The 12,674-nt window shown below is 35.4% G+C and overlaps 1 protein-coding gene across 3 annotated transcripts in view; it reads left to right on the forward strand.

Annotated features, from left to right (window-relative positions):
• Nucleotides 1–12,674, forward strand: part of DIAPH3 (diaphanous related formin 3) — a 226,826-nt gene that overhangs the window by 149,392 nt on the left and 64,760 nt on the right. For all 3 annotated transcript variants that reach the window (XM_082073435.1, XM_082073436.1, XM_082073437.1), the window contains 2 exons: nt 492–656; nt 6,448–6,583. In XM_082073435.1, coding sequence (XP_081929561.1) covers nt 492–656; nt 6,448–6,583 — 301 coding nt within the window. The remainder of the gene's footprint in view (nt 1–491; nt 657–6,447; nt 6,584–12,674) is intronic.

Consider the following 12,674-nt stretch of genomic DNA (forward strand, 5'->3'; position numbering starts at 1 on the left):
TAATCATTTATGATTTTTACTTTTAATACTGTTATGAATTTTTGTATTTTTACTCTAATTGTAGCAGGAACTATACTGTTTCTTTATATATTTAAGTATCTAGGTTAGTTATTGGTTTCTGTACCTAAATGTCATGGAAATTGTAGTTTATATAAGTAAACATTTAGCTTCAATAAGGAGAAAGTGATACTAAATAAACTACATAGGTCCTTGAAGTTAGACTAGCCTCATACATCTCATTGCATACAAAGTTATATGATAATGGAATAATCTTTAAGTGCCTGAGAAAATTTGATGAAAGCACCCTGATTTGTTCAGAGCCTGAATATGCACAGTAAATACTAGACATCATATGTGATATGGAAGGAATTCTTTTGATACTTCATTTGATGCAAATGAAAAATGTGTATGAAATACAGATCAATGTTAAGTAAAAACCATGGGCTTGACTGGATTTACTGAGTATTTTTGCAGCCTTAACAGCAGCGCACAGCTTTCTAGTTCATGCCAAAGAAGATTTTCAGAAACTTTCACGGATGCATGAGAACATGGAAAAACTCTATCAGAACGTGATGGGATATTATGCCATTGATCTGAAGAAGGTTTCAGTGGAGGAGTTTTTAACAGACTTGAACAACTTCAGGACAATGTTCATGGTACAGTCTGTTTATTTTCTGCCTAATGTTTCTTAGAAATTATTTTTGTAATATTTCAGTTACTGAACAAACTAAAAGTAATTTTCTTCCTCCTTAAATGACATCTGATACTCATATCAGAAATTGGTCTTTGCATATCCTAAATTCTTAGGATATCCTAAGGATAATAGAGTTTTGAGTTGTTAGTTGTGGATTATTTCTTTCTGAAAGAATTGGAAATTCCTAATAGCCATTGATGTAATTTAAAACCGAACCTCTTATGTGTGTGCATAACCTGAAGGGGAAAAATCTGAAACTAACTTTTTTAAATACAACTGCATTTCCTGTTTAAAGGATGCTTTTTATTTACTTAAATACAAATATTCTAACAATTATTCTATATCTATGATGCATGCTCTTCCCATGCAAAATCCAGACCCAGAATTTTATTTCATTTGATTTTTCTTGTGCCTGCAGCATTTGATGAGTGTCAAGGTTTACATCTGTAAGCAGGTTCCCTGCTATGGGAACTCAAAGCTCCTTATCCTGGTTTAAATAAACTAGCGTATTTTCCTCAGTCTCAGGCTGTTTCTAAGGACCCTTAATTTTTGTGACAGTAGATCATCTAGGATTTTGGTTTTATGCATTTTAAATGTTTCCTCTTTTCCCTTTTAAATGGATGATTGGGGTGGGCGCAGGCTAAGAACTGCTGTTTTATTATAATTTTCAATGTTTTAATTACATTTAAGAAACAGACATTAATTAGGCTGAGACAAGCTATTGTTGGGTGGCTCCTTTTGCGTAGTGCTCAGTTGTAAGCATAATTCAAACTCAGCAATGCTTTGGCTTAGAGTTGTCTAAAATAGTTACAGATGTGGAGGTTAACTCAGTCCTTCCATTACAGGGCAGCATCCACATTGTGTATTCAAACATTTGCACATACTAGCTCATCTTAAAAGCTTGAGCTACTTTGGAATTCTAATTCTATTTTTCTTTAGATGTTCTTTGAGGCCAATCTCATTTCCATTATGCTTACAAATTTTGATAATAAGATAAGTATTCTTTAACTTCGGTATTTTGGTGATGGTGGTGTACGTTTGTTTTTAATTCCACCAAAATATTATTTAAGAGTTTTTACTAGAGACTGTTCTGAAAAGTGAGGTAGAAATTTCTCACCGAAGTGTTTTCATAGAAACAGTCTTCTTGGCAAATTTCATTATAATTAGTAGTTTTCCAAATTATTTCACGTTCTTTTACCATTGTCAACGTAGTTATTTTGGAAGAGGGATAATTTACTTGAGAATGTACTTCAGAATACATACGCAAGACTGGTATATCCCTCAAATTAAAATAACCAGACAGCTTCAGGAAAACTGATAGCTATATAAGTTCGAAATACTTTTAGAGCTCTTGTTGAGGATTAGTGGGGTTCACTATCTTGGTAATTTATGAGTACATTCAGATTGGTAAGGGGGGGGGGGGGGCAGGAAGCGGTTGTTGATTTTCTCCGGGGGTTGTGGTTTTGTGGGTTTTTTTCAGTTTTGTTTTTTTCTTTGAGCTTTCTTTGCAAAAATAGTTTGGTTTTTGTTGTTGTTGTTTTATTCTGCTAACTTGGTGGGTAAGCAACTCATTCTCCAGAAGTGGCAGAATAAGAAGTCAGGTCCTCAATTGTGTGTGAATTTATTCATTTGGATAATTTGGAAATGGTGACTTATGTCACATCTGGCTACTTATGATGACATAACTTACTGGCTACACTTCTGCAGGAACCTTATCTGAGCATGAGCCTTGTGCCAGTCTCGAGCAGCAATCCAGCTCATGCCTGTTGATCTGTAGAAAGAACCAATTAGTCATTCTACCATCTACTCCTCATTGCAACTTGATGGTTATCATTATAACATTCTTATTTAAGTTGCTTGCATGTTCTCCAGTCTTGTTTGGTCTTGGTTGGCTGGATTTTTTAAATGATTTCAGATGTCTGAGGGTATAGGTAAGGGAAAATTCTTCTTTTGGTAGATATTGAAAAATGGTTTTGAAATTTCTGTGTCCGTCTATTGTAAAGAAAGGAGTTAAAATGGTACCCATATTTAGCAAAGTTATTAGAACATGTAAAGATTCTGAAGCCTCTGCTAATTCAGAGCTTAACAGCTAAAAACCTAGAAGGCAGAGTTTTCCATCAGAATAATTTTGCTTGGCAAGTTACATATGACAGATTTTTCAACATGAGTATTATGTTTTCCTGACTTTCTCAGTGCTTAATTTGAAACTCTGGAGTCTGATTTAAAAAATGCTAAATGTAATGAAATAGTTGCATTACTTTAATTTCTGGTGTTTAAGCCACGCATCCCATTTAAATGCTGTAGCACAGGCATTCTAAATGCTTACATTCATCTTGAATTGGAGACACAAATAAGTGGTTGTGCTTTACCTTAATTTCCCCATCTTTCTTTTCTGTGTCTGTAAAAGTAGCATTGATACTAACCCCTGCCTCACAGCAGTGTTATAAAGACGGATTAATTAATGCTTCGAAACAGTTAGATGTTATTGATGAGCATGATAGAAGAAACCTTGAGGAAAATTAATAATCCTGTCTTGCAGAGCACAGTTTGAAGGCTATATGAAAAAGATGTGTAGATAAGGCATGAAACCACTTATCATTCAATGACACTAAACAAAGTATTGAATAGGCGCTCAGTTTTGATGCTTTTTGGAAAAGATTTTTGAGATGCCTAGTGTGAGACGCCTGAGGTCTGATTTTCAGGATTGTTTAGCATTGGTCTTGATTACTGACAGAAACTGAAGGTGGTTGGTATCTCAGAAAACTTAGCTCAAAAGACTTCTAAACTTAGTGCTGAAAAATCATTAGATACTTAAAAAGTCCAAAACTAAAAGACCAAAGTCACCAGTAGGTGTGGGAAGGTTAAGTTCAGTCATCCTTGTTGTCAAAGTTTTTAACTTACATACAGTACTTATCTAGTTATAAGGCTTTTTTGGTCTTCAATTAATGCAAATGTTTAAAAAAATGTTCACAGCTAACTTTGGATTGCACTTGGTACTTCAGTGTTATTTGGTCGCTGTGACATTCACATTCTGTGAGCGCCAAATCTCGAGCACAGTTAGTTGGCTACATCCAAAAAATGGGTGAAGCATCTTCCCTTCAGTGCTTTGACTCCCAAAGCTAAATTCCTGATACAGTCAGTGAAACTTCTTAGGTATTGGACATCTCTGTTAATGACCTTCTGTGCTTTCACAGCATCAGACCTACTGCTAACAGGCTCATTCCTTTCCTTGGAAAAACAGCTTTCTGAAATCACATGAAGTAATTATAGCACTTACCCTTCTTGTGTTTGCATGCTGGGTAGAATTTTCTTGCAGTTAATAGAAGAGGGAGGGAAGAGGCCTTGTGTCCACAACTCTTATGTCCAGAGCAGTACGCTAATCGTAGGACTATAGAAACCCCTTGCTCCCATCAACACTAGGTTGCTCTGCAGCAGAAACATGACTTAAAGAACCAGAAGAAGAGCAACCAAGTAAGAATGTGTTCCCTAAGCCCTAGAATATTTTTCTTTTATATTATACGAATACTTGAATAAAATTCAGAAATAGTCCTGAGGAGCACAAGAGAACCCAGGAATGCCTCCGTCTTGGAAACTAAGCCGTGGTGTGGTGCATAAAAGGTGTATACTTTGGTGATTCTTCTGAGATTTAACTTTACATGCCATGTCGTATGCTGAATGTAATGCTGCTCATACATAGCAGTTGCCATCAGACCATGCCTAACTTTTTAGGCCTTTTGAGTAAGGAAGTGTTAAGACATTTAATCGTTGAAATGGAAACAGTGTAAGAAACAAATATGTGCTTGTCTCAGTCAAGTTTGTGACAATTCTTGGTATAAACGTTTTTCAGAACTTTAGACACCTGTGTTTTGTGTTGAAAACGCAGAATGTAGGATAGGATTTGATTCTAGGGCATAGACCTCTAAACATTGGCATCTGTATGTGAGCTTGAGTGTCTAATCTCCTGTTCTGCTCAAGGGAGATGCATATTCAATATGGTTAGTTGAATCTGGAGAGTTGTCTACCTGATGTCTCAAAGAAGACCTGTCAATAGCAAGTGCCTGGTATACAGGAGTGGTGTCTTAAATGATATCAAAAACATCATCAGCCTGAAATTTTAAGTTATGACACAGACGATAGAAAAGACCAGTATCCTGCTAGAGAAAGGCTGGAGGCGAGACAGGGTAATCCAAAACATCCAGTTTACTCTGGGTGTGAAGGTCTGAACTACTAAGTTGAGCTCAGTTGATCCATGTGGTGAGAAAGGAATAGGCATGTACATTGGGGTGACTGCAGACTGAGGCTGAGTCCTACTGGTATTATTTTGGGGGAAAAAGTAGATGCAAAGTAGAAATTTCCTTCGTCATTCTTTAGAGAAGTGTGTAGTTTCTGCCAAAATTGTACTTGTGCTCAAGTCCCACTTCAGTTTTACCCAGCAGTTTATTTTACAGAATTTACAGCCTGAAAATCAGCAAATCATTTTTGAAAATTAATTCACTTCAGAATTTTAGCATTTAGTGGTAGGCTTCTCCCCTTCTTCCCCAGTATCAAGAAAACTGCCAGAGGTGACTCTGGAGAAGACACTGTGGAAGTACAGTTTTGCTTTGTTTAAGAAGTCCATACTATTGTCATTTTTCATCATTGAAATCATATTCTTCTTCAGTTATTGAAGACAGGTAATTCCTCACAAGATTTGTGTGATTTTATTTTTTTTCCTTCCTTGGTCACTCTCTATTGCAGTGGTGTTACAAACAGTGCGACATGCAAATACTGGTGTAATCCACATTCATCAGTGCGTTACAGTACTTATTCAGTCCATTCTATTTTTTTTTCTGAGTGCAGGCTGGATATTTTCTTGCTAAAAATAAGATGAGACAGTAATTATCCCTGCAAACATATAACCTCTGCCTCAGACCTTGTGAAGATGTTGGACATTTTGTAGGAGGGGACACTTCGATCTACTGTGAAATATGAGATTTTTTGTGTAAATGCATTCTGAAAAGAGAAACTTTCTGCAATGAAGAACAGGTGCATGGCACTTTGCATTTAATGCAAGCCAATGTAGAGTACTCAGAATTTACAGGGTACACTAAAATAACTAAAACCTAATCCTAAAATAGCTTAGTTTAAAAATTATAGAATGTGACAGGTTTTTTTGCTTAATGTCTGAATATGCAAAATAATGACTTAAAAACTGAAACTTGGTTCTGTTTTGGCTTCATTGGAGGCTTTGGTGTATTTATTTATCTTTCAAAATAAACAATGTTTTGCAGGTATTAAACAGAAGTCAAAAATGTATAAACCCAGTGAATTACTGCATACGTGGATAATAATTAAAAAAAAATACACAGCTAAGTTACCCAAGTAGCCTTATTTTGCTTGGTCAAGTAGCAACATGAGAACGAATAAATCTTAAAACTACTCTAGAAATACAAATAGTAACATACAGTTTTGTGAAACCAGGTGGTTTAGATATTTTGGTTTCTTCCTACATTAACGTGTGTATTCCTAAGCTGCATTTCTTGCTGAATTTGAAATCCCTATTTGGGGCCAATTAGTATGTTTGTAATGCATTTATTCTGAATTTGGTTACTTTTCTGAATAAAATGTATTAAATATGGAAATCAAAATACTTATTTTGCTTGAGAAATTCATGTTAGAAGATGCAATTTTAAAGCTTTTTTTCTTTTTTTTTAAGATTCAGCTTTGGTTTGCTAAGACTTCACTTTTAATAAAACTATATTACTTTTTCATAGCAAGCAGTAAAGGAGAATATGAGAAGAAGGGAAGCAGAAGAAAAACAGAGACGTGCTAAAATAGCTAAGGAGAAAGCAGAAAAAGAAAAACAAGAGAGACAACAAAAGAAAAAGCGCTTATTAGAAATGAAAACGGGTAAGTAATATATACAATGCATTTTATCTAGTGTTTTACTGGAAATAAAGCTGCTATTTTTTCATTATCTGAGTGTGCTATGAGAAAAGACAGAATAAATGAATGATTTTCACTAATTAAAGTTCACAGCGAAGAGGTTTATACATTTTGTTTTGTTAATGAGCTTCTCTAATTACCTGTTTTCCTCACGCTATTTTAGAACTTGTATGTAATGTTGCTTGGTATTTTTCTGTTAGAATATATTGAACTTTGTGTGACCAAGTATAAGTTCAGTTATGCTCAGAACCCTTTACTTGAGAACAAACACATTTTCTAAAACACAAAGGCATTTTCTTTCTTTTAACTAAGGTTACATATTCTTTCTTTTCTTTTATGAGAATAAGCCTTTCCTGAAGTTCTCTGGATTTTAATTTGAGTATGTCACTTGTTATTTTGATCGATCCCCATTGAAACACCTTAAAAGGAACCTCAGCCATGCATTTTTAAAGTTATTTGTGCTGTGCTGTCTTTTGTACCAAAAGAGATGGCAGACGCTGTGAGTTCTCTGTTACTAAAAAAGATGTCTGATGATCCTCTGTACTGCTATATTTTATCCCAGATGGAGCTTCCAGAATACTTCCAAATGATACGTGACTTACTGTGTAAATTATTGTGAACTACTCTCATTTTTTTTCTGAGCAGATCTTGTTAAACAGTTGCTCACTCGAACCCTGGTCAGCACCTTTGACATAAATGATTCTGTCTCTTCTGTGTTTCACTAATAGCCAGAGTAGGTGTGTTTAGTTTCAGAGATTCTTCAAACCAAAAGTCTTTGATTTATTTTCATAAGAACATCCGTGTCTTGATGTATGAGACTAAAGCTTTCTCTTAAGATGGGAAATCAGGCTGCTGCCCTCTGAAGACAGAATTTCTAATTCTTTAGAAGTAAATTCAAGACCCAATCAGACAACTACCAGTGACAATCTTTTTAAATCTCACAGAAGACAGAGGAGGCTGCAGAAGACTAAGAAAGGGTAAAACTGGTATCTGTATTCATGCATGATTGGAAGTGTTTGAAAAGAGGGTTAGATATTCTTCTCTCCCACATGTTGTATGTATAGTGCTTTAGATGGAAAATTGCTGGTCTTTAAATGAAAATTAAAGCTTCTAACAAGTCCTGTTCTTCATAATGTCACATTCAGGCTTTCCAGAATACAGGTGCCAATGTCACGGGCTTCTGAGTTATATACCCACATGTGTATGTAGGTGTTTTGGTTTAATCCCACAGGCAGCTAAACACCACACACAGCTGTTTGCTCACTCCCTGTCCCCCCACCAGTGGGATGGGGGAGAGAACTGGGAAAAAAGCAAACCTGCTGGCTTAAGGTAAAGACAGGTTAATGGGACAGAAAGGGAAACTAATAATAATATTATTAGTAATAATAAAAGAATACATAAAACAAGTGATGCATTATGCCATTGCTCACCACCTGTCGAATCAGTACACAGCCAGCTCCTGAGCAGTGGTTTTCCAGCTAACTTTTCCCTTGTTTATATGCTGACCATGACACCATAAGGTATGGAATATCCCTTCAACCAGTTTAGGTCAATGGTGCTGGCTGTGCCACCTCCCATTTTCTTGTGCATCTCCAGCCTCCTGGCTGAAAAGTCTTTGACTCTGTGATAAATCTTCATAAAGTTTTCTTTTTTTTATATATATATATATATATATTTCAGATACAAATATTTACTTCAGTATTTTGTAGATTCTGAAACGTGTAGTGTTTTATGAATGTGCAGTACAGCATCTTCTAGAAAAACCTTAGAATTTTAGGTAGGCTTTATAATATAAATTTGGACCTCTAATAAGACCATAGATTTTTTGTTATCAAATGGAATCATTTGACTTTCTCTCTTGAAAGTATTTTTTTGAGATTTGGACCTGAAGCCAATGTCAAATTTAGATCTGTCTAAATTGTAATTTGTTAAAATTATAAATCTCTACTTTATGTCTTAGATAATGACACTTAACATGTCCTAACGATCACTGGTCAAATGGTTCACTGATACAACAGGTTAAAAGCGTTAACTTTACATGATAAAAATATCAGCTCCATATTTTCCTTTTGGCTCCAGCCTAACTTGAAAAGTGAGTGGAATTCAGTAAAGATTTTGAATGTCTAAGCAGTGAATGATATTTAGTATTTTGAAATTTATGATAATTAAATCTGTCCCCTAAATACTCTCTGGGCTACAATGTGGTATTCATCCTGAGCTGCTTTGTCAATAAGACTGCTTTACTTGCATCTGTGAAGCCAGTTCAAACTATCACATGTTTATCATTCCAAAGGTAAATAGCCAGTGGAAGGGGATCTTTATGTAAATGCCACTTGTCTGCATACTATTAACATTCAGATACATACTTTCTCAAGCTGTTCTGACTCTCAGTAGAAAACACACCAATCAATTATTTTGATCTTATCACAGCGTAAAGAATTCTATAAGTGTGATAACACCAGCTAAATTTATTGTAATATAATTGAGAACTCCATCATTGTGGCATCTTCATTGTGTCTTGCTTTGAATACTATTTAAGTAACAAGCCACTTTAATCAGTGGTTATTTACAAAGGCTGCCCTTTCTTATGCAGAAGTAGTGAAGTGATGCCAAAATGGTGTCTTAAACATCTGATTTCCAATCTAGAATATTAGTTGTTTTTCAATTATGTTACTCAATTTCACTTTTATCACAGCTAACGGGTGTTAAATCCACGTTTCAACTCATTCAGACAGTTACGATATTATTTGCAGTCAATTTTGGAGCATTTATTTTTGCAGACGTTTTATATTTTTTATCTGGTTTTGGAAAAAAAAGTCTCACAAACTTGGTAAGAACATCTTAGGTTTTTGTTCTTGAAACATTTACTACTTTATTACTGTCTGCTAAGTTGTGCGATATGAATATTTTCATCAGTTCTGTAGTGTTCTTCAGAACAAAAGGACACCATAGATCCCAGCACTGACAGTTTAAGCAATGAACATAGTAAACATAATTAGGTAATTAAAATTCAGATTCCAACAGATAAAATACTTGCCTTTGAAATAAATTAAAAAATCTCCAAACCCTCAAAGACCCTATTTTCCCTGCGTAGCTCAAGTTCGTAAGGCCTCCGTTTTATTAATTTCTTCCCACTGGGAGAGGAGAATCAATACTTCTTAATAGTATTGCTTTCCTCTGAGAGGAGTGAAGGACCGCATATGTCGCAGATCATAAAAATCTGCTCATGTTCCATTACAACTGAGATTACATCAGTAGTTTCCAACATGGTGATACCTTGTTATTTTAAAATGTCTGCTGGACTACTTTTCTGAAAAAACCACGATTTGGACAAGAGTAGCTTTATTGCTGGATTTTGGGCATTTAGGTATATGTTTTGTGCAACTAAATTTACTGTGAAGGAGGCAAAAAAAATCTGATAATACCATATATGAAGAAATCCTGAGGGTATAAAATTAATATCCAACAAGTCTTTTGTGTAAGGGCTCTCCAGGGAGCTCCCCTTCTCGGAATATCAGGTAACCTGTTGCCCACTCAGTACTTACTCATGTTAATCAGTGATCAGTTGACAGTAAGCTCATGGCAATCTTGGAGAGTAGATCTAATTTTGCTTTATGCCTATAAAAGTCAAAACAAACAAACAAAAAAAAACCCAAACAAACAAACAAAAAAACCACGAACCCCAAACCAAACAAAAGAACACAAACAACCAAACAAAAAAAATAACTGAAGTTCTACGTGTGAAGAATGAGTTGTGGCAGACATTAATCACAACTTCACCAGAAAGGAGATGTCACCTGGTATGTCACTAAGTATGGAGGTTGTTTTTCAGCTGCAATTCTATTGTTTTGACAGTGAAGTATAAATCTGGGTAAATTACTAAGAACAGATGTTCCCTCAAGAATAATTGTCACATTTGTACTTGAAAATGATACAGAAACAATGTGGGATACATCTTCAGAAACCACAGAAAAAGATGAGACGCAGCAAAACCTTATCAAGTCTCACACTGTAGGATGTTTAGGGAATTAGATGTTTTTTGTGGGAAAAAAAGTAAAGCTGATCTGAATGTGTATTAATTAAAACCCAACAACTAGTAGTTACAAGTCATGTTCTAACAAGATCTCAAAGGTGCTAAATCTTCTGAAGCATGGAGGTGTAGTTCATGCACTTGTTCGCAACCCATGGGCTCAGAATGTTGCAGCTGCTGTTTGTTTGTACTAAGTAGTAACTCCAAAAGAACAAGAGGTTTAGAAGAAACAATTATTTTCTTTCTGAAAATTTTACTTTGAAGTGGAACCTTTGGAGATAGTAGCTGAAAGGCAGTTGTGAAACTGAGGTTTACACAAAGCCCCTGAAAAAAATAAACCGCAACCATATTTGGGAGAGAGAGAAATAGTCAAAATAAACAGAACTGTTGAAAAAAATGAAGGGTCATTAAAGTACTGTCTGTAGATAAATATTCTCATAAGACTTGTCATTTATGTTGTAGCATTAAAAATCCTAAACAAATGTGAAAAGAATGCTACAAACTTAAAATGGCATTACCATGAAAAAAAATTACAATCCCTAGAGCCATCTTTGGGATTAAGAGTGCTAACATTAATGCAGAGAATAGGGTTTGGTTTGAGTAAGCATTTCCTACTCCAAATACTACCTCACATCTCCATAAGGAGGTAGACATCAGAGTCCTCTTTAAACTCTCACTCCTGCTATGTGTAAAGGCTTTTATTCTTTGTGTTTGCTTGGGTTTTTTTTCTGAATCATCAAAAGTTTCTTCTCTCGAGTTGCAGAGGGATAAATACCAAAGCATTGGAGAGTATGCTTATTTTTACTCTCCTTAGTCTAAGGCTGTAAAAGAGCCAAGTACCTCCTCTGTCATTGTTGGAAAGCTCGCAGGAGAGAAGGTCATGTCTCTGACTCTTCCTTCAAACCGAGTCTGCTGCTGCTTCTGTTTCTGTGCTGTTCACTGTGACGCTTATCTTCACTCAGCAATACCTCAGTGGTTGTGCAGAAGTACAGTCTTGTTACTGCATACCAAAATATTCTTGCTCTGAAGCTTGCTGACAGAAGTTACTTGATTTCTCTGGCAGCTTCTCTCCATTGAAAGCTATTAAATGCAAATACAAAGTCTTTGAATCACAAACTGCTGGAGACCAAGAGACTATTCTAGAAATGTCATTACATATTTATCCTGTCCTTTTCATAGATGTTAGCTACTAGGGCACAGAGGATGCAGGGCCAGGTGGGCCTTTGATCTGATCCTCCCAGCTATTCTTGTGAACTTATAGCCACCCAAACAAAAAGGGTCTTGACCACACAAAGCTGTCCGGTAGCTTTCCTTTGACTAAGCTCAGCCATATAACCCAGTCAGAACTTTGTCACTCCACAACTGAGAAATCATATAACTTTTAAATTTCCTTCAGCGCCTCATCTCTGTAGCATGGCTGTCAGTATGAGTGATCGTTATGTATATTTTTCTGATTTATCAGTTGTTTATAAATTTAAGTGGAAATATTAATGTTTTTTCCTATGCTCAATGAACTCCTTCAGAGGCACATGGTAACCAAGAGACAAAATGCTCATACACACCCACACACATATATTATATGCAGCTACATATATTCTTATAAGAATCTACGTTCAATTAGGAATGCTGCTAGAGTGGTTCTAATTGCTTTTTAAATGAAATTGTAATTGATATATCTCAATAATAGATTATTTTTTTTTACCCTCTGTGAAACAATACTAATGGAAATACTAGGTTTTGGCTAATCTGAAAAACAGATTGGTTCCATTATTGTCAGTGTTGGAGTTGGAACTGTGATGTGTAAAGAAAACAGAAAAATCATTCATTAACAGTAAAACTTACTGACTGACTTCTTCGTATACAGCTGACAGTTCTCACTATTAGCTGTGCTATCAAATCTTAATCTTAGATAGTGATAGGCAAAGTTGATCTCTTTTAGTTAGAAGTGATTAAATATAAGTAACTAACTAAATCATAGCATTCTGCTTAATTTAGTGGTTTATTTTTCCACTAAAAGGCCAAATA

The sequence above is a fragment of the Streptopelia decaocto genome (assembly GCF_964273445.1).
Source record: "Streptopelia decaocto genome assembly, chromosome: 1".
Lineage (NCBI taxonomy): Eukaryota > Metazoa > Chordata > Aves > Columbiformes > Columbidae > Streptopelia > Streptopelia decaocto.